The sequence below is a fragment of the Hemicordylus capensis genome, chromosome 2, assembly GCF_027244095.1.
Source record: "Hemicordylus capensis ecotype Gifberg chromosome 2, rHemCap1.1.pri, whole genome shotgun sequence".
NCBI lineage: Eukaryota > Metazoa > Chordata > Lepidosauria > Squamata > Cordylidae > Hemicordylus > Hemicordylus capensis.
Genome location: NC_069658.1, coordinates 264,000,013 through 264,020,895, shown reverse-complemented (window position 1 = coordinate 264,020,895; position 20,883 = coordinate 264,000,013). Strand labels below are relative to the sequence as shown.

At 44.2% G+C, this 20,883-nt stretch overlaps 3 protein-coding genes across 7 annotated transcripts in view; all 3 read left to right on the top strand.

Moving 5' to 3' along the window:
• Positions 1-173, top strand: part of LOC128344439 (zinc finger and SCAN domain-containing protein 2-like) — a 40,014-nt gene extending 39,841 nt beyond the window's left edge. The window contains exon 5 of one of the 2 annotated variants that reach the window (XM_053294543.1): positions 43-173. In XM_053294543.1, the coding sequence (XP_053150518.1) occupies positions 43-57 (15 nt within the window). In that variant the 3' untranslated portion in view covers positions 58-173. The remainder of the gene's footprint in view (positions 1-42) is intronic. The other variant, XM_053294540.1, reaches the window with a different exon arrangement.
• LOC128344447 (zinc finger protein 572-like) lies at positions 36-5,255 on the top strand. Of its 3 annotated transcripts, none has more exons than XM_053294562.1 (2): positions 36-280; positions 4,086-5,255. In XM_053294562.1, exon 2 carries the CDS (start codon positions 4,100-4,102, stop codon positions 5,018-5,020), a length of 921 nt encoding a protein of 306 aa, XP_053150537.1. In that variant the 5' UTR covers positions 36-280; positions 4,086-4,099; the 3' UTR covers positions 5,021-5,255. The 3 variants fall into 3 exon arrangements, with proteins under 3 accessions (XP_053150537.1, XP_053150538.1, XP_053150536.1); XM_053294563.1 differs by lacking the exon at positions 36-280 and adding an exon at positions 314-606; XM_053294561.1 differs by lacking the exon at positions 36-280 and adding an exon at positions 640-3,013.
• Positions 5,256-7,910: 2,655 nt separating this feature from the next.
• On the top strand, positions 7,911-18,908 carry LOC128344446 (zinc finger protein 239-like). 2 transcript variants are annotated; one of them, XM_053294560.1, is made up of 4 exons: positions 7,911-7,996; positions 8,432-8,697; positions 10,445-10,561; positions 14,562-18,908. In XM_053294560.1, exons 3-4 carry the CDS (start codon positions 10,480-10,482, stop codon positions 15,575-15,577), a joined length of 1,098 nt encoding a protein of 365 aa, XP_053150535.1. In that variant the 5' UTR covers positions 7,911-7,996; positions 8,432-8,697; positions 10,445-10,479; the 3' UTR covers positions 15,578-18,908. The 2 variants fall into 2 exon arrangements, with proteins under 2 accessions (XP_053150535.1, XP_053150534.1); XM_053294559.1 differs by having other exon boundaries at positions 9,869-10,561.
• Positions 18,909-20,883: the final 1,975 nt, after the last annotated feature.

Below are 20,883 nucleotides of genomic sequence, written 5' to 3'. Positions count from 1 at the left end.
AAAGCGAATAGGAAGTTGTCCTCTCTTCCTCTCTCTCTTCAGGAACATCCTGGCTAAGAGTCAGCCACGCCAACTACGTCCTGAGTGCCGTTTTCTCCTCCGATGGAGACGGAGTCAAGCCAGAGAGGCTGAAGGGCGCGGGGCTCGCCCGGAGTGGGGACTGCGCTCCTCTGGAGCTCGCTGCAAGGCCTGCCCCCCGCCCATGCTTGGCAAATAGGAAGAGCCTTTGCGGGACGGAACGCCTCGGGTCTGAAGGAGCCGAGAGAACCCGCAAATCCTGGTGAGTGTGAGGTGGTGGGTAGGGCATGGCTTGGGATAAGACGAGCGGGGAGCAGTGACGGGGCGTCTGTCTGAACTTGAAGCAGGAGACCGTGAACGCTGGAATGTGGTGGATGCTGAACGGAAGTGAAGGGAGTTGTTTTCATGTTGCACGTGGGAGAGGTCCATCCACAGATGGAAGAAGCTCTGGTCGCCCTGGGTGTAGTTGGCAGGAAGAGAGCGGGAGGAGAGTACTGTAATCAGAGGCGTACCAAGGGTGGAGTGGGCCCGGAGCCGAGATTGTAAAATGGGCCCCTCACCGCCTTCCTCTCCTTCACCTTCTACTAGGTGCAGAACAGATTTCAGTGGAGGGAGGGGGGACTGGGACAAAGAAAAAAGTGGCTACCCTTCCCCCACTTTAATATACAATCTAGCAGTTAGTTGAATCTACGTCCAGCACTTAAAAAGAAAGAAAAGAGTTATTTCAAGGCAGACATCACCACCCACCCCACTCAACTTAAGCCCTATCAGTCTTAACCTCCTGTGCGCCATCTCCAGCCTAACACCAGGCTTTGGGGCTTGTCCTTGTCTCTCTTTAACATTCAGCCTGAAAAAAGAGAACTTCAGTTTTTGCTTGTGATATTTTAGTTGGTCCTAATAAAGGTATTACCTTATTTTGGATGCTTTCCCTTAATAGACCAATGGCCACCTACTGGTCAAATTCTGGCCACCCAGAACTTCAGGGGCCCTGTCCCAACCCTTTCTGACAATACCATGGATTGAACCTGGGACTCCCATTCTGCATGCAAAACATATGGTCTTTTACAGAACTAGAGCCCCATGATCCCTAACAAACGCATAGCACAGTTAACACAGATTAGGGCTTCTAACATAAAACAAAAAAACACTGGAAAGCAGAACTGCATAAACACCTAGTCAAAGGGAACCATGCTGGTAATGAACACCAGGGCTGATAGCTAAGCAGTTAGCACAAGGCCAGCTATGGTAGAGATGGTTTGTTTTTTTAACTTGCTCTTGTTAAATTAGTGGGAATCATCAACTTTCTGATGCCAGTCTACCCAATGCCTGCTTCTGCTTTAACATGCCACAGGGCTCTTTGTCTGCTCTTTGCCCCTCTGCTCTGATTCTCACCCTCTCTCACCCTGTGCTGCTGCTTTGGAGGTCAGCCAGCCCTCAGCACCAGTCTGAGGGCTGGCTATTTTCCACCACCTATTTTCTTTCATCCATGTGCAGAATGAGTTTTGTTTTGGGCAGCAGTATCAAGGCAATGTGTGCAAATTTTGTGTGCCAAGTGTAAACACACACACTTATCCACAAATATGAAAGAAAAAATTGATATCTCAGTTCTTGCCTTTCTTCCACTTCACATTTGCACGTATATCTCAACCAACTAATAGGGTCATTTCAGAACAAAAAAAATATCTTGGGTTTATCCCAGTGAACACAGGTTTACTATGGAGTAAGTGTACGTGTGTGTGTTTTTATTTTATTTTATGCCAGCCAACCTTAATAATGTTTAGCCACTCCAGTACTTGTTTCATAGCTAAAATAAGGAGTTTAGTCTCCTTTGTCTCCTGCACTCAGTACCCCATTTAGTTAAAAGCCTGGTTAGAGTGTTGGATGAGAAATTGGTTAAAATCCTTCCATACTCAGCCAGGAAGCTCAGAGGATAACCTTAAACTAGATATTCTCTCTCATCCTAACCCACCTCTCAGGATTGTTGTAAGAAGAAAGAATAATACAAACACTACCCTGAGCTATGCCAACAGAAAGAAAAGTCACCCACCAGCAATCAGTTTAAACAATCAATCTCAATTTATCTCCTAATTTGATTTCAAACCAGAAAACAGAATGGAATACATGGAGTCATCCCAGTTTCTTGGTATTTAAGTAGTAAGCATTTCAGGGACAGGAGAGAAAGGCAGTGTTGTTGTTTTTAATCACCATCATCAACTGATTTGCAAAGTCTTATTTTGATGCAGTCTTATTTTTTTTAAAAAGCATTTATTCAGCAGCTCTTTAGCCCCTTATCAAATGGATGACTCAGCCTGCAAGATCCCAACACTGAACACCAACTCTTCATCATGCTTACTTTTAAAAATACAAGTTTCTTTTACCTTCCATTGTTCCTCCCCTTCTCGTGAGACAGCAGTACCAAGGCAGCCCCCACCCCTTTCTCATAACCTCTCCCTCTTTTTTTCATTTGTTTTCTTCACATTCCACTGGTTCCCTTGACCAGATGGTTACTTTTAAAAATAAAAGTTTCATTTACCATCCATTCCCTGCCTTGCCTTTTTGAGGGTCAGTCAGCACAGCAGAACAAGGCAGTTATGCAACCCTCAGGCAGTTTCTTTTCCTTTACATTCTTCTTCCCCTGCCCCTTGCCTAATACGGCTTGCATTTACTTTACCCCCTGCCTTCTTGTGAGTCTGTCTGTCAGTCTGCAACATAAAGGAAACAAGGCTTTTATGCAGCCCCCAGGCAGGCCTCCAGCCAGCAGCTTGGCTTCAAAGCTCCAGCAGGCCCTTTTGCTTGCTGCTGCTGCCGCTGCCTGACTCATCATCCCTGCTTGATGTCTTCAGCATGCTTTCAGTTTCAGTGAGTGAGTCTGCGCAGAGCACAGCCTGCTGGGGAGAAGCTACGCTGAGAGGAAGGCAGGAGGCAAGAAGAAGAAGTAGTAGGTGGTATTATGGGATCATTTTGCTGCCACCGCAGCAACAGAAAAAGGGAAAAAGTAAGAAATGGAGAAAAGGGCAAGGGCGGCTCTTGGGGGGCTCTCAGAGGCTGTGGGCCAGGATACATTTGTCTCCCTTTGCCTAATTAATGGTATGCCCATGACTAATACAGATCTGGCATAGATTGTTAATCTATGTAGATGAACGAAAGGTGGGTGGTGTTGTGTGCCACTCTTTAGAAATGCAGCAGAGGTACCAACTAGCTGTCTCTTCCAAGCCTCTCAAAGTGCTAAGGGTTTGCATGGAGGAGGAGGCGTATTTCCCTAGTCTGCATTACCCAGAAGGTGTAATGAAATGGTGTGGGACTACTTTTATGCAAATTGGTTAGAACTCTTTGGAGCTGTCAGTCATAAGAGGCAGTGTGTCAGTGTGTGTGACAGAAGTTGGAAGTGAAGTTCAGTGAGTGTGGGGATTTACTTTATTTTTATATCCAGGGTAAAAAAATACACTTTTTGCATTGGTTTTTGGAGCCACTTGGAGCTCGCAATAAAGCCTCACGGTAAAGCCTGCTGTGTGAAAAATGCCTAGGTTGGGTCATAGTTCCTTACAGAGTACATGCCTTGGATGCAAGGTCCTAGGTTCAGTTCCTGGCATATCCAGTCAAAAGGTTCGCAGGTAGCAGGGCTGGATAAGATCCTTGCTGACGTTCATAAGTCCACTCTGCTATTAATCGCATACCCTCCAATGTGTCATGTGTAGGAAGTGTGGCCAGGCAGCTTGGTATGCATTGTTTAAGGGTATGGCCAAGCAACCTAGAGGCCTGGCATACCATTCTGATGACATCCTATATATGCAGTTGTTAAGAGAATGGACTATGAACCAGAAATCCCTAGTTCAAAATTCTGTGTGTGGCATTGGGCAAGCTACAACATTTCAGCTTCAGCACCTTCATCTACGATATGGGGATAACAGCATTGGCCTACCTTGCAAAGCTGCTGTAAGGATAGGTGAGAGAATGTGTGAGAGATGCCTTTGAGCACACAGGACAATTGAGTCCCTAAATGCTAAGTACTGTTGCTTCTGTTTTGGTTTATGAAATGATCTAAGTATGGATTCTATCTTCTCTTTCAGCAAGTGAACAGAAAATGGAGGAAGCTCCTCAGGAGAAAAGTCCTGAACAAGTAGAGCTGCATAAGACAATGGCAGGAATATCCCAAAGGAACAGTTCTCAGTGTTCACAAGCAGAAGTTTCTGAAAATCAGGGGCCAGAAATACTAAAGAGTAAATGTTCAGAGTCCACGAGACGGAAGTCTATTTCTTCTCAAGGAGGCTCAAGGGAAGTAAAAAACCAGCCAGTTCAGCAAAGAAAGAGGCTATCAAAGAAACAGCATCCATGCCCTGACTGTGGGAAGGTTTTCAACCGGACCTCAGCCCTCAATGCTCATCGGAGAGTTCACACCGGTGAGAAGCCTTATAAGTGCGCAGAGTGTGGGAAGAGCTTCACCAAGAGTTCACACCTCATTGCTCATCAGAGAATTCACACTGGTGAAAGACCTTATACGTGTGTGACTTGTGGGAAGAGCTTCAATCACTCTTCGCATGTTATTACCCACCAGAGAACTCACACAGGAGAGAAACTCTATAAATGTCTGGAATGTGGGAAAAACTTTCGGTACAGCTCCGATCTCATCCGGCACCAGATTGAGCATGCAGGAGAAAAACCATTCGAGTGTCCAGACTGTGGGAAATGCTTCAACCGGAGCTCTAATCTCCTTATACACCAGAGAATACACACAGGAGAAAAACCCTACAAATGCCCTGAATGTGGAAGAAGCTTCAGCTACAGCTCAGTTCTTATCAGGCACCAAAGAGTGCACACGTCTGAGAAGCCGTATAAATGCCCTGACTGTGGGGAAGGTTTTCATGTAAATGCAAGCCTCCTTACACACCAGAGAGTGCATACGGGAGAGAAACACTACTCATGCCCAGAGTGTGGGAAGAGTTTCAGATGGATCTCACACCTTGTTAGGCATCAAAAGGTTCACATGGCAGAGAAGCCTGTGTAAATCTCCAGATTTGGATGAAGTTTCTGTGTGTGCTCAGAACTTAAAATTGGAGTATACTGTTATTTCTGTTTCTTTGTTTTGTATTCCTCTCTATTATCCATTTCTTTTATGTTTTGTCTAATTTTAGATTGTAAGCCACATTTGGGCATTTTATTCTTTTTTTTAGAACAATGTATATTGCTGTAATGTCTTCAATGACTTTTTCATGAATAAAATCTCTCATATTTGGGCTGAACTGGATTCCACCATTACTGCAGAGTCTACTGTGGAGGTGTCCAGCAACTCCTCTTATAGGATTAGATTGGATCACTTTCAGTTTGTGACTGCTGAGGATGTGGACAAACTGCTTCGGACTGTACGTCCTACAACCTGTTCTCTTGACCCTTGCCCAACTTGGCATATTTCATCTGGTAAGAGGGTCTGTTAAATATTATAAATGCTTCTCAGAGAGGGCAAGGTGCCTCCTTGTCTTAAGGAGGCTATTATTAGACCTTATTTGAAGAAACCTGCATTAGATCCCTCAGAGTCAGCTAATTACAGACCTGTTTCCAATCTTCCATGGTTGGGCAAGGTGATTGAGTGGGTGGTGGCCTTTCATCTCCAGGCAGTTTTGGATGATACAGAGTACCTAGACCCATTTCAGACTGGCTTTCAAGCGGGCTATGAGATTGAGACTGCCTGATAGGGATGTGCATAGAACTGCGCCTCCGCAGTTGGAAGTTGGCAGGAGTGCCTCTTTAAGTGCGGAGGAGGGTGCACTCACCCCTCCCACCACTTTCTCCCCGCCGGCGCTGTTCCAAAAAATCTTTGGGGCGGGAGTGTACCTCCCTGCCACCGTGGTGCCCTCATCAGCTGGAAGTGGCCGGAAGTACTGGGCAAGTGTGTGCACATCACGTGCCTGGTACTTCTGGCCGATGAGGGCAATGGGGCAGCAGGGAGGTACCCTGCCGCCCCGAAGGTTTTTAGGAACGAACGGCACCAGCATGGGAAAAGCAGTGGGAGTGCACCCTCCCCCACCCTTAAAGAGGCACCCCCTCTGGTCGAACTTCGAACCGGGAGCTGGTTGAACTTGTTCAGAGGCCCATAAAAGGGCCTCCAAACAAGTTTGTGCACATCCCTTCTGCCTGGTCAGCCTGATGGATGATCTCCAGTTGGCTATCGACAGAGTGTGACTCTTCTGATCCTTTTGGATCTCTCAGCAGCTTTCGATACCATCAACCATGGAATCCTTCTGGGTTGCCTGAGGGAGGTGGGATTGGGTGGCACTGTTTTACAGTGGTTCTTTTCCTACATTTCTGGTAGATCCTAAAGGGTGTTACTTGGAAAATGTTGCTCTGCAAAGCAAAAGCTAAAGTATGGCGTTCCACAAGGCTCCATACTGTCTCCAGTGCTCTTTAACATCTACATGAAACCACTGGGAAAGATAATCAGGGGGCTTAGTGCAGGGTGTTATTAATATATTGATGACACCCAGATCTATTTCTCCATATCAGCCTTTTCAGGAAATGGCATAACTTCCTTAAATGCCTGGTAATGGGCTGGATGAGGGATAACAAACTGAAGTTAAATCCAAATAAGATGGAGGTAGTGACTGGGGGGCGGGGGGGGGGGGTTGTGACCCAAGAAATGGTTTAGATCTGCCTGTTCTGAATGGGGTCATACTCCCCTTGAAATATCAGATATGTAGTTTGGGAGTGCTCCTCGATCCCAAACTCTCTCTCTCGATTCTCAGGTTGAGGCAGTGGCCAGGAGCACTTTTTAAATCAGCTTTGGCTGATACATCAGCTGTGCCCATTTCTGGAGGTAAATAACCTTAAAACAGTGGTGGATATGTTGGTAGCCTCCAGGCTTGACTTCTGAAATGCACTCTATGTGGAGCTGCCTTTGTACGTAGTTAGGAAACTGCAGTTGGTACAGAATCCAGCAGCCAGATTGGTCTCTGGGTTTACCCAAAGGGACCATATAATGACAACTTAAAAATAACTGCACTGGCTCCCCATATGTTTCCAAGCGAAATACAAAGTGCTGGTTATTACCTATAAAGCGTTCAACAACTTGGGTCCAGGGTACTTAAGAGAGCGCTTTCTTTGTCATGAACCCTGCCGCCTATTAAGACCATCTGGAGAGATCTGGTTACATTTGCCAGTGGCCACCAGCTCCTTTGGTGGTGACTTGGGCCCAGGCTTTTTCTGTGGCTGCCCCCGGGGCTTGGGATTATGCTCCCTATCAAAATGAGAGCACCTCCATTTCTGATTGCTTCTAAGAAGACCCTCGAGACAAACCTGTTTTCTCAGGCTTTTAACGGAAATTAATTTTAAAGTGTTTGTTTTTATCCCCATGAAATTTTTAACTTTATATTCAGTTAAATTATTGTAATGGTTTTTACTCTGTTTTATATTTGTTAGGTTTTTAATTGTGTACACTGCCTAGGGATGCACATATCAGGTGAAATATAAATATGATCAGTAAATATAAATAAATAAATATTAGGCACTATATATGTGTGTATAGCAGCATTAAAACTCTTCTGCCCAACAGGTGGCTTTTAATGGCTCAGGACAGGAGGGGGAGAGGCATATTTTTAATCAATTTTTGATCTTTTCAATTTTGTATTTTATATGTTACTCTCCTGAGCCTAAGAGAGGAGGCATGATAGAAATCTAAATAACTATTACAGATACTACCTCTTCCTCTGTGTCTCATCATCTAGGTGCCTTTTCATCAAACAAGAACCAGGGACGCAGAAACTGGGGGAAACGGTGTGGTAGCTCTAGGATTCCCTTTGTAAGTCTACCCAAGTCAGAGTTTGGGCATTTTCCTATTCCTATGCCCAGAACAATTCCTCCTTCTCATCAGTCATGTGGCCACCTCCTAATGGGCGTGGCTATAACTCAATGGTGGAACACATGCTTTGTATGCAGAAGGTCTCCGGTTCAACCCTTGACCTAAAAGGATTTCAGGTAGCAGGTAAAGCAGGTAAAAAGCCCCTGCTTGGAACGCTGGAACCACTACCGGGGAAAGTAGACAATACCGTCATTGCTCCCAAGCCACTATATGTAGCAAAACTGCCTTATACCATGACCACTGGCTCCTCCTACAACCCAGTGTCTTTTTCTCAACACCCCCCCCCCCAATGGTAGCAACTCTCCAAAGCCTCAGGAAGAAGTCCTTAGTCTTCTTATCTGGGATCTATTAACTGGAGATAGCAGAGACAATCTTGGGAGCTTGTACAGATCCTGTCTACTTTCACTTTTATATTTTCATGTTGCTGAACCCATCTAAAGGAGCAGAGCTGAGAAAGACCATATAGGTGCAGGCTAGGTCAGTTCAAAATTAAAACGCTAGCAACCCTTGTTAAGACCCCTCCTAGGGTAACTCAAAACTTTTTCTTTTTCTTTTTCTGCGCCGAAGCGGCTTCTCTCGCGTCCTGCCACCAGAGGGCTTCGTTCTTTGCTTGTAGAGAAGGCGCCGTTCTTTGTAAAGCAGAGTTAGGAGAGAGCGCTTCCGGGAGTACACAGAGTCGCCGCCTCCGTGGACGTCACAGCCCGGACCCCTTCGCTGTGGGCGGAGATCTGAGGTCAGCTGCTTCCCAGCCCGACCGTAGTGAGAACTGCCCCAGACTTGAGCCAGTTTTCAGCTCTGCAGTGAAAACTTCAAGCCAGCCGAAGTCTGTCTAGGTAATCCAGAGGCTTTCGGGAGGCGGGGGAAACTGGAAAATAGCTTTTGGTATCCCAGCTAGAAGAAACGTTTTTAAGTTGGGGCCCTCTCCTGGCTAGACTTGCATCCAACATTGGCCAGCCACCTCACTAGCTGGGTAGGCCGGGATCGGATCTGCATTCTTTAACATCAGTATTTATGGTATAAATTATCGTGTCTTGGCCTTTTTTTCTTAAATTGACAAGTGACACGGTGGAGCTCCAGATCATTTATTTATTTTTATTTTGAAATGTTTGATCAGTCAAAGTGAAATTTTATTCTTTTTATTTTATTATTGCATTTATATTGCAGATCTGTGTTCAAATTTTAACTCACTGGGTGACTAGTGTTTTCTCTTTTTTTTTTTCACCTGTGTGCGGAATGAGTTTGTTCTGGGCAGCAGTATCAAGGCAGTGTGCACGCATGTGCATTCAGAGTGGGACCTTTCAGCTTCTACCTGCATGGGAACTAAAATTAACTGAGCTGACATCAAAAAGTGTGTGAGCGTGTGCATACACGCACACCTTAGAGGGAATTCTGGGCCAGTCACTGTTTCTCTGCCTAACTATCCCATGGGGTGGTGATAGTAAAGTGAGATCAAGATCATGAAAAGTGAGGTGCTGAGAGTGACCCACGAGCCACAAGCCATGAAAGATAAGATCAAAGAGAAGATCCAAGTGAATAAAACTGTATGCTATGCTGAGCTCCTTGGAAGAAGGGTAGGATAGAAATGTAACTAACAATGATCTCTCCCAATGCTATTTGGATTGAAATGATACTACCTGGCTTCTCAGAGGTATACATCTGACTTTTATATGAAAAAAGAGATGGTTTTATGGTTTTAAGCTTGATTTTTCAATGATTGTATTTGGCTTTGGTTTTGTAAACCACCCAGAGCTGTTGGATGGGGCAGTATAGAAATGTAATAAATAATAAATATGCAAACAAACTTGGCTCCTTTATAAAATTCACGGTGACCTTGGAGAAGTTGCTGCATCCCTGTCTAAACTACTTTCTAGGGTTGTTCTGAGGGTAAATACCACTGTGAGTTTTCAGAGGAAGGGTGGGAAATTCATTAGTCAGGTCTTTATGCCTTATACTGAATCAAACCATTGATCCATCTAGCTCTCTCTTGTCTCCTCTAACTTGCAGCAGCTGCCCAGGGCTTCAGATGAGATCTTTCCCAACCCTACCTGGAAATGCCAGTGATTGAACATGGGACCTTCTGCACGCAAGGCAGATGCTCTACCACTGAGCTACAGCCCCATCTGCTTTGTGTGGGCTTCCCGGAAGCATGTGGCTGCACACTCTTGGAAACAGGATGCTGGGCTTTGATCTGTTCCAGCAGGACTCTTCCCTTGTTCTGAAGTGTTTTTTCCTCTGTGATAAAAGAAAGCAAGTCATACTGCAGCTGAATCTTAGGATGATACTCCCAAAGTCTGCTTATATATTTACTTATTACACTTCTGTTTTGTCTAGCTTCCATCATACCTCAAGGCAACATACATGGTGTTCCCAAGCAGTTACCCATCCAGGCATTGGCCAGACCTAGAACTGCTTAGCTTCAGCAAAGTGGCTGTAATGTGCTCTTGGAACATGCCCTAGCTCTCTTTAAGGAGATTATTGTGCTTTATCCTCTTTCCAAGTCAAAAAGCTCTTGCTTTGTTTTCTGGAGCTTGCCTAGAAAATCTCATTTTGTCTTCTTTTTCGTTGTCTTTTTGTCTACAGGATTGGTGGCAGTCCAGCCTGAGGAATTCTCCTCAATGGAGAGAGATGGAGAGAAACCATTGATCTTGGGCAACCAAAGTTGTAAAACAGAGGAGAACCAGAGTGCAGAACACCCCTGTAAGAACTCCTTAAGTTGGTAGTGTTCACTTGTTAGCCCAAAGCTGCTAATTCTTGTGGTCTACAGGGAAGAAGATGCCTACTGTTTTGTGGGAAGCTTTTGTCTCTCTTTCCTCTGCTTATATAAGGTGTGCTAAGGTACTGAGGCAGACCATTGGTCCATCTTGCGCCGTACTGTCTGCTTTGATTTGCAGCAGATTTTCAAGGTCTTGGGCTCTAGAGCTCCTTCCCAGCTCTACAAACGAAAGGCTGAGCTGCTCATTACATGGGCAATCTGTGTTTAGATCTAAACCCGTTTTTCAAGACAAAAGCAACTTGGGGGCTGGGAAAGCAAATTACAGCAGGATTGAAGCACAGGGTAAGGAGTTTAAATGTGTCTTAAGGCTAGTATAGGCCTCTTTGAAGAAGCCTATACTAGATCCCTCAGAATTAAGCAATTGTAGGCCAGATCTTTGGGAGAGTGTGCAGCAGCTGTGAAAAAGGACAATTCCATGCTAGGAATCATTAGGAAGGGGACTGAAAATAAAAATGCTAATATTATAATGCCCTTATACAAATCTATGGTGCAGCTACATCTGGAGTACTGCATACAGCTTTGGTCACTGTATCTTAAGAAGGATATTGTAGAACTGGGAAAAGTGCAGAAGAGGGCAACCAAAATGATCGGGGGCCTGGAGCAACTACCTTATGAGACTAGGCTACAGCATCTGGGGCTCTTTACCTTGGAAAAGAGGCGACTAAGGGGAGACATGATTGAAGTGTATACAATTATGCATGGAGTAGAGAGGGTAGACAGAAATTTTTCTCCATCTCTAACAACACTAGAACCAGGGAGTCACCCCATGGAACTGAAGGTTGGGTAATTTAGGACTGACAAGAGGAAGTACTTTTTCACCCAGCGCAGGATTAATCTGTGGAATTCTTTGCCATGGGACATGGTGATGGCCACCAACTTGGATGGCTTTAAAAGGGGCTTAGACAAATTCATGGAGGACAAGTCTATCAGTGGCTACTAGTCTGGTGCTGTGGGGCATCTCCAGCCTCAGAGTCACGATGCCTCTCAATACCAGTTGCAGGGGAGCACAGCAGGAGAGGGGGCATGCACATACCTCTTGCCTGGGGGCTCCCCAGAGGCATCTGGTGGGCCACTGTGTGAAACAGGATGCTGGACTGGATGGGCCTTAGGCCTGATCTAGCAAGGCTGTTCTTATGAGAGGTCCAACTATGGCTGCCCCCAACTCATCTGGTGGTGACTCAAGGATGGGCCTTTTCTATAGCTGCCCTGAGGCTTTGGAACAAACTCCCTGTTGTTGTAAGAGCTTCCCCATTTCTAACAGGTTTTAAAAGAGCTCTCAAGGCACGTTTATTTCACCTAGCCTTTGATCAGCTGCAGGTTGTTGTTGTTGTTACTGTTTTAAATTGTTGTTTTAAATGTTTGACTGTTTTGACGTTTGATTTGTTTGTAAACTACCATGAGATGTTGGAATGAGGCCGTATATAAATGTAATTAATTAAGAAAGAGACCTGTTCACTTGCCATTTCCCTGTTCAATCCCCACCCGCCCACTGCTGTTAGACTTGGTAAGGAAAAAAGCAGGCACAATACGGGTATTTATCTTCTCTGTCTCCACTATAACTGATAGCAGCTTCGGGTGAGGGGGGCAGTTTTGCGCAAGGTAACTGTCATGGAGAGAAAGCTTTGAGCCCTTTCCTCCTTCTCTGCCTTGGACATGACTGAATTTGGAGGCTTCCTGTAGCATTTAAGTTGTCTCTTTTTAGTGAGAAGCTGTGTGTTTGTTTGTTTGTTTCTTTATTCGATTTATATATCGCCCTTCCAAAAATGACTCAGGTCTTTTATGAAGATTTTCCTCTGAAAAAGAGGCTTTAAAAAAAAAAAAAAACCTTCTCATGTGAGGCCGGGAGAGAACCTTGTAGATATTTTGTTAAATTTGACCAGCTTTTTCAGGACTCTTTTGTTACTCTCTTGTACAGTGGCTGGAGATTTAACCTTCCCAATCTATAAGTGTATCATTAGGTATTTTTCTTTAACTGAAGTTAGGCACTGGAGTACTGTACCTTTTTGATGGCACTCTGGAATGAATTCATTACAACCTTTTTATAGGGTTGGTAGTTTTGGTACCTCGTACTCTTAAAATAAATGTGTTTTCACATTATCTTTGTCATTGGGGCCAATCCATTATTCTCTCTCTCTCCTGTCTCCACACCATTTGTTCACCCTAATTGTTTTTTTAAATTAATTTACAGGTGAAACTCAAAAAATTAGAATATCGTGCAAAAGTTCATTAATTTCAGTAATGCAAATTAAAAGGTGAGACTGATATATGAGATAGACTCATTACATGCAAAGTGAGATAAGTCAAGCCTTAATTTGTTATAATTGTGATGATCATGGCGTACAGCTCATGAGAACCCCAAATCCACAATCCCAGAAAATTAGAATATTGTGAAAAGGTTCAACAGTCTAGGCTCCAGGTGTCCCACTCCAATCAGCTAATCAATCCATAACACCTGCAAAGGCTTCCTGAGCCTTTAAATGGTCTCTCAGTCTGGTTCATTAGGAATCACAATCATGGGAAAGACTGCTGACTTGACAGTTGTGCAGAAAACCATCATTGACAGCCTCCATAAGGAGGGAAAGCCTCAAAAGGTAATGGCAAAAGAAGTTGGATGTTCCCAAAGTGCTGTATCAAAGCACATTAATAGAAAGTTATGTGGAAGGGAAAAGTGTGGAAGAAAAAGGTGCACAAGCAGCAGGGATGACCGCAGCCTGGAGAGGATTGTCAGGAAAAGGCCATTCAAAAGTGTTGGGGACTTTCACAAGGAGTGGACTGAGGCTGGAGTTAGTGCATCAAGAGCCACCACACACAGACGGATCCTGGACATGGGCTTCAAATGTCGTATTCCTCTTGTCAAGCCGCTCCTGAACAACAAACAACGTCAGAAGCGTCTTACCTGGGCTCAAGAAAAAAAGAACTGGTCTGTTGCTCAGTGGTCCAAAGTCCTCTTTTCTGATGAGAGCAACTTTTGCATCTCATTTGGAAACCAAGGACCCAGAGTCTGGAGGAAGAATGGAGAGGCACACAATGCAAGGTGCTTGAAGTCCAGTGTGAAGTTTCCACAGTCTGTGTTGATTTGGGGAGCCATGTCATCTGCTGGTGTTGGTCCACTGTGCTTCATTAAGTCCAGGGTCAACGCAGCCGTCTATCAGGAGATTTTGGAGCACTTCATGCTTCCTTCCGCAGACGAGCTGTATGGGGATGCTGACTTCATTTTCCAGCAGGACTTGGCACCTGCCCACACTGCCAAAAGTACCAAAACCTGGTTCAGTGACCATGGGATTACTGTGCTTGATTGGCCAGCAAACTCGCCTGACCTGAACCACATAGAGAATCTATGGGGCATTGCCAAGAGAAGGATGAGAGACATGAGACCAAACAATGCAGAAGAGCTGAAGGCCGCTAATGAAGCATCCTGGTCTTCCATAATACCTCATCAGTGCCACAGGCTGATAGCATCCATGCCACGCCGCATTGAGGCAGTAATTGCTGCAAAAGGGGCCCAAACCAAGTACTGAATACATATGCATGCTTATACTTTTCAGAGGTCCGATATTGTTCTATTCTTCAATCCTTGTCTTCTTGGTTCCATGTAATATTCTAATTTTCTGGGATTGTGGATTTGGGGTTTTCATGAGCTGTATGCCATGATCATCACAATTATAACAAATTAAGGCTTGACTTATCTCACTTTGCATGTAATGCGTCTGTCTCATATATCAGTTTCACCTTTTAATTTGCATTACTGAAATTAATGAACTTTTGCATGATATTCTAATTTTTTGAGTTTCACCTGTATTTATTTTATTGTTACATTTATATACCGCCTTTCATTTAAAAAGACCTGTATGACTTGGACCTGGGAGGCAGGGGATTGAAAACCACAGTATAACTTCTGGATTTGAATCCCATTTGTCTCCACAGGCAATGGGATGGCAACTGAGGAGCCTGTGTCTGTAAAAGAAGAGCCAAATGAACATGGATGGTTAGGAGGACCTGAAGAGAGAGTTTTCCAAGCCTGCAAACGGGAAAGAGATAGTGAGAGTCAGGATTTGCCAGACAAGCAAGAAAAATCCCCCTTGGACTTAATACAAGACAAAGCTGCTCACTGCAAGGAGGAGGATTTTAAGAATCTTGACCAAATTGTCATCCAACAGCTGATCCACATTGGAGAAAGCGAGATTGCATGTAGCAAGCAGGGGGAGAGCTTCCGTCCAAGCTCAGGCCTCAGTAAGCCTCAAATTGTCCCCTTGGGAGAAAAACCTTACCTGTGTATTATCTGTGAGAAAACCTTCCGCAATCACTCTGGTCTTATGGTGCATCAGAGAATTCACACAGGAGAGAAGCCCTACAAGTGCCCTGACTGTGACAAGAGCTTCAACCAGCGATCACACCTGACTTCTCACCGTGGGACCCACACAGGAGAGAAGCCCTTTAAATGCTTTGACTGTGGGAAAAGCTTCAGTTATAACTCTGGGCTCATCATACATCAGCGGATACACACAGGGGAGAAGCCGTACAAATGTTCCGACTGTGAGAAAAGCTTCAGTCAGAAATCGCACCTGCTTTCACATCAGAGGACCCATGTGGGAGAGAAGTCCTTTAAGTGCCCCGACTGTGGGAAGAGCTTCAGTTATAATTCTGGGCTTGTTATACATCAGCGAATCCACACTGGCGAAAAGCCCTATAAGTGCTCTGATTGTGGTAAAAGCTTCAATCAGCGGTCACACCTCATTTCGCATCAAGGCATTCACACGGGACAGAAGCCGTATACGTGTAAGGACTGTGGGAAGAGCTTTAGCTTCAACTCTGGGCTCGTTATCCATCAGCGGCTTCACACAGGGGAGAAGCCGTATAACTGTCCCAACTGCGGGAAAAGTTTTAATCAAAAATCGCATCTTATTTCACACCAGAGAGTCCACACCACACACAAACCCTAGCTTATGAAGAAAATGCTATGGTAGACTAATTCCTATTACTATAAACAATATTCCTCTCCTGAAGGATCTAGAACATGGCTTTCTAGCCAGTAGCTTTCTGAACCAGTGTTGTTGCTTACTTTCCCAAGCAGTGTGCCTCATGATAATAGACTGTTAAAGGTGAGTTCACACATGCATGTTCATTGCGTGATGACCAGTAGCAAAATGAAAGGCAGCACACAACAGCAAGGGACAAGATTTTTAAAAAAAAATCAAAAAGGAGCAACAAGTATGAGGATACTAATTGAAAATAAATAAATATATTTAAAATCCAGCACTAAAGTACCTTAATGTACATTTTTCATTTTGTGAAAAACAACCCCAAAATGTAATCTTCAACAGCTACAGAATTTTTTTCTAAAACTTCCCATTAGAACTTAAATTGACCCTTTAGAGCAGGCCTGCTCAACTTAGGCCCCCCAGCTGTTTTTGAACTACAAATCCCATAATCCCCAGCCACAGTGGCCAATAGCCGGGGATTATGGGAATTGTATGCCAACATCTGCAGGAGGGCCGAAGTTGAGCAGCCCTGCTTTAGAATATAGGTTTTAGTATGTGTAGAACTGATTTCATTTAAGAAGATAAGTTGACTGTGTGATATTTGTGTTTTTTAGCCATAGGCCACTGCAGTGTTGTGGGTTTTTTAAAAAAACCACTTATATGCCATTTTTCATAAAAGGTACCACAGCAGTTTGCAATTAAAACCAATAAAATGCCAGAAATGTAATTGAAAGCATCAAATAAAGCTATAGCTGAAATCCAAAAAGAGCAGCAATACATAGGGGGGAAGCCCAAATCAATCTGGGTATTACCATTAGCAGTTTTCAAAGGCTCTTCCAAATGTTTTTAACCATCTTTTGAAACGCATCAGAAAGCGGGCTGTCCTGATGTCTTTAGGAAGAGTGTCTGTCGGGGCTGCTACTCAAAAGGCTCTGCTCCTAGTGGTGACCAGTGAGACTTCACATTAGATGGAATTTGAAGCTGAACCTCATTGAACCTCATCTTACATACCAGGAAGGCTCACACAGAAAGAGACTTTCTCAGAGATAGTCAGGACCCAAATCATTTAGGGCTTTATATGTAAGGAGCCGGCTCTTGAGTTAGCCAACAGAGATGCTTCAGAATGGGTGACACTTGAAAATACAGGTCCATGCCTACTAAAAGCCACGCTATGGCATTCTGTGCTGGCTGAAGGTTCCCAACTTTTAAAAGGCAGCCCCACATTGAGTGCACTGCAGCAGTTCAGTCTCAAACTTATGAAAGAGTGAGTAGCATTTGGTCAAGTTTTTCCTTCCAGCAGTGGGTGTAGTTGGTGTATAATCTGATGCTGATAAAAGGTACGCCAAGCCACAGCCACCGCCTGGGAATCCAAGAGCAAAGTTGGGTCCAGAAGTACCATCAGACTATGAACCTGATCCTTATAGGGACATGTGACCCCATCTAGAACAGGTAAGTCCCCAATTAACTGGTCCATTTAGTCCCCTACTATAATAAACTCTTAAGTTTATTCACTCTGATCCAGCCCACCACTGATCATGAGCCCAAGTTCAAGGACTTCTGTTGCTGAACCCAGATGATCTGGAAAAGAGAAAAAGAGTGCATGTCGTCCGCATACCAACAACACCAAGCTCCATACCTCTTGATGACCAGTGGCATCATTTCGAAGTCAAACAACATGGAAGACAATATTCTGAGGACTCCCATGGGTTAGCTCTCAAGTGGAAGAATGACAATCTCCCTGCAGCACCCTTCCCACCCTACCCTCCAAGAAGTTCAACCACTGCAAATTGGTGTCCCTGACTCTGATCCTGAAAGGTGCTTCAGAAGGATGTTGTGGCTGAAAGTAGTCAGCCAGGTCCCATGAGGAATGATTGTAGGAGCTGGATATATCTAGCCTGGAGAAGAGCAAGGGGAGATGTGATTTCCATTTTCAAATATCTGAACAGCTGTCTTCAGATAGCTGCCTCACAGAAAGCGCAAACTTGTTCTCTGTTGCTCCAAAGGGCAGGACAAATGGGTTGAAATTACAAAGAAGCAGATTTAGGCTAGACGTTAGGAAGAAGCTCTTAACTGTAAGAACTCTTTGACAATGGAGCAGTCTGCCCCATGGGCTGGGCTTTCTTTGACTGGAGGTCTTCAAACAAAGGCTAAGCAGCCATATGTCAAGAGATGATACAGCAGATTTTTGCTCTGAGCAGCGGGTAGGACCAGAAGACCTTCCAAGATCCCTTCTTGCTCTAAAATTCTGTGATTCGAAGCAGGGCAAACCAAGACAGTATTAGTCCAAAAACGGAGTCTGAAACTTAATTGTAAATGACTGGTGCACAAGTAGCAACCTCCCCTATAAATGTTTGTTGGAGTGTAGATTCTAAGCTAGATCATGTAACACAAAAATGGTTATGTTTCTGTACCCTAGCTAAAATTATTGGCTATAATTATTACATCTTCTTTCAAGAAATGGTGCACTTGCAGTGATCTGTGGGGATTTTTTTGTTTTTACAATCCTGATATTCTCATATTTGTTGCATCTTTGGGTTTTGAACCTCTCTTTGTTTTCAGTGTAAAATGTGATGACTGTAACATCAAATAGAGACTTGCATGGGTGAATGAACTATCACAGACCTGGGCGCACAAGTAACGCCAGGCCATTGTATGATATCACCTCAAATATAGACTTTCCCAAAAGAGACCAATCCCACATTCCTATATGACATCAGCATGTCATCATGCGCATAGATGCATGTGTGGTCCTGCCCTGTAACTTTTTGTATAACTGATTTTAAAAAGAGAGAATACATTGTCTACTGAGTGTTAATCTAGTCAACGTCATTGCCCACTGGGCCTGGAGGATTTTATCTGGCTAGTACTGATGGTGATTATTAAATGTTGAGGGGTTGCTCACCTAAGCGCTTGTCTTTGGAGGAAAAAATGTATTTATTAACCAAGTGGGGAAGTGTTTTGAATTCCTGCACAGTGATGAGAAGGAAATGCTACAATAACATCGTTTTTTTTAGGCTGACAGTGTGACAGATTATTCAGTCCCTGTTTATTACTATTAATGAAGGATTGAAGTGAAATATTATTTGGACATTTTAAAATATTATGAAATGTTCACTTTAGGAGAGTATTTTAAGATTAGGGCAACCATTGAGGAAAACCAACTTTAGCTCTAAAACCTGGCAAATTATTATGTATTTAAACTGCCATACCATATAAAATTCCAGTTTTACATATAAAAATATGTGAGGGCCTTGAATATCCTGGTCAATAAATACAAATTGTTTGTTCTACCCATTCTGACTGGCTATTATTTTGTGAGATCATGCTTTTTTTGTGCCTCAAGCAAGGAATATGGGCATAGAATAGCATGGCACTTTAAAAACAATTTTCTTGTTTGCTTCACCGTAAATGTGGGAGGCAGACGGGCATGGAGAAGAGGCTGGAAAGAACATGGAAAGGCAAGTACTTAATATTTTTAATCTGGGACTTGATACTGATGGTGTATGAGCTGCTAAAGGTTCTAAGAATCAGTGACAAAGTTGTCTTTGAACATGTTCATCTCCTTGGCCTGTGTCTAGCACTTCAGTTGCTAAATCACAGGGACTCTATATAGCAATAGCAATAGCACTTACATTTATATACCGCTCTATAGCCGGAGCTCTCTAAGCGGTTTACAATGATTTAGCATATTGCCCCCAACATTCTGGGTACTCATTTTACCGACCTCGGAAGGATGGAAGGCTGAGTCAACCTTGAGCCCCTGATCAGGATCGAAATTGTAACCTTCTGGTTACAGGGCGGCAGTTTTACCACTGCGCCACCAGAGGTCTCTAAGCCTCATTCATTCATTCATTCATTCGATTTCTATACCACCCTTCCAAAAAATGGCTCAGGGTGGTTTACACAGAGAAATAACAAATAAGACGGATCCCTGTCCCCGAAGGGCTCACAATCTAAAAAGAAACATAAGATAGACACCAGCAGCAGTCGCTGGAGGTACTGTGCTGGGGGTGGATAGGGCCAGTTACTCTCCCCCTGCTAAATAAAGAGAATCACCACGGTAAAAGGTGCCTCTTTGCCAAATTAGCACATGCCGACAATATTAATGGCACCCACCCAGATCTAGGGACCCAACAACCCAAACTCCAGCAAGTATCCTGTTCAGCCAGAATCTTACCATGCCTCCTGAATTTAGTGGAACACCCCATCTCTAAAATCCAGTGTTTAGAAATGATTCCCTGGATTTCTCTTGGGTGGGTTTGTACATCTCTGCCACAAACATGAACACCTTTTTGTCCGCCTACTAGACCACTCTGGCTCCCTAGCCTAGCCCTAAGCCATTGACTGACATCCTGATTAAATTATTCAGTGGGAGTCTAAATGAAATCAGTAGGACTTCTATCAAGTAATTTAATCAAGATGTCAGCCATTGACTTCTTCGTAAGTAAAGTTGACCTCAGCACCATCTTATTCAGAAACTGCAGGTAAGCATTGGTCCCTTAGAAAAAAGTCCAAAAGTCATAGTAGGTAATATCTTCTGCTAGGGCCAAATATGAGAGGATCTTATGGTGGCATTTGGATTTATTCAGAAATGAAACTCTCAGTGCTTGGCTGTCTGTGTCTACTAGAGGGCTCTGGCAGGCAAGGGAAGAGGGAGACGAGGTTGTTCTGGCTTTGCTCCCTGCCTTAGCCGGTGTGTTGAGCTTCCTGGGTCAGAGAGTTGTTGCATATGCGGGTGTGTGTGTGTGTGCTTTAGTGTCTGCTTCCAGCCAGTGATGGAAAGCACCCTGATCTTTGTTTCCCTCTGCCTGATCAAGGGAGGGAGTGGTTCTCATTGGACCAAACCTCATGGAGCAGCCCAGGGCCCTGAAGACGGCATTAACTCCTCACGAGCTGGAAACCCCAGGAGGCTGAAGTGAGATCTCAATGAGCGGCTGCAATCAGGAAAACCCCAGGAATGGAGCAGTGGCTAGAGTTGTTTCTTGGTTTTCTTAACTGGCAGAGGTCATGTGCTTAATAGCTACATGGAAGGCACCAATCCAACAGGTGAAGCCTGCTCACACCACCACAGACTTGCTCATTCAGTGTTTTTAAAAAGCTAGGCTGAGTACCTTTTTCTTGGCAGAGCTCCTGGTTCTTTATTATTTTCATGATATTTAGAAAGATAGCGGATGATAGTTTCTCCATCTTCTATTGAATGCCTGGCTGCCAAAAAGTTGTTAAAGGCCTGGGCGCACTCATGCTGTAAGGGAAAGGAGGAAAAAAGA

Coding starts and splice junctions, on each gene's coding strand:
- LOC128344446 (XM_053294560.1), top strand. CDS start 10,480: ATGGAGAGAGATGGAGAGAAACCATTGATCTTGGGCAACCAAAGTTGT. Junction 10,562..14,561: donor CCAGAGTGCAGAACACCCCT/GTAAGAACTCCT, acceptor TTGTCTCCACAG/GCAATGGGATGGCAACTGAG.
- LOC128344447 (XM_053294561.1), top strand. CDS start 2,863: ATGCTTTCAGTTTCAGTGAGTGAGTCTGCGCAGAGCACAGCCTGCTGG. Junction 3,014..4,085: donor GCAACAGAAAAAGGGAAAAA/GTAAGAAATGGA, acceptor CTTCTCTTTCAG/CAAGTGAACAGAAAATGGAG.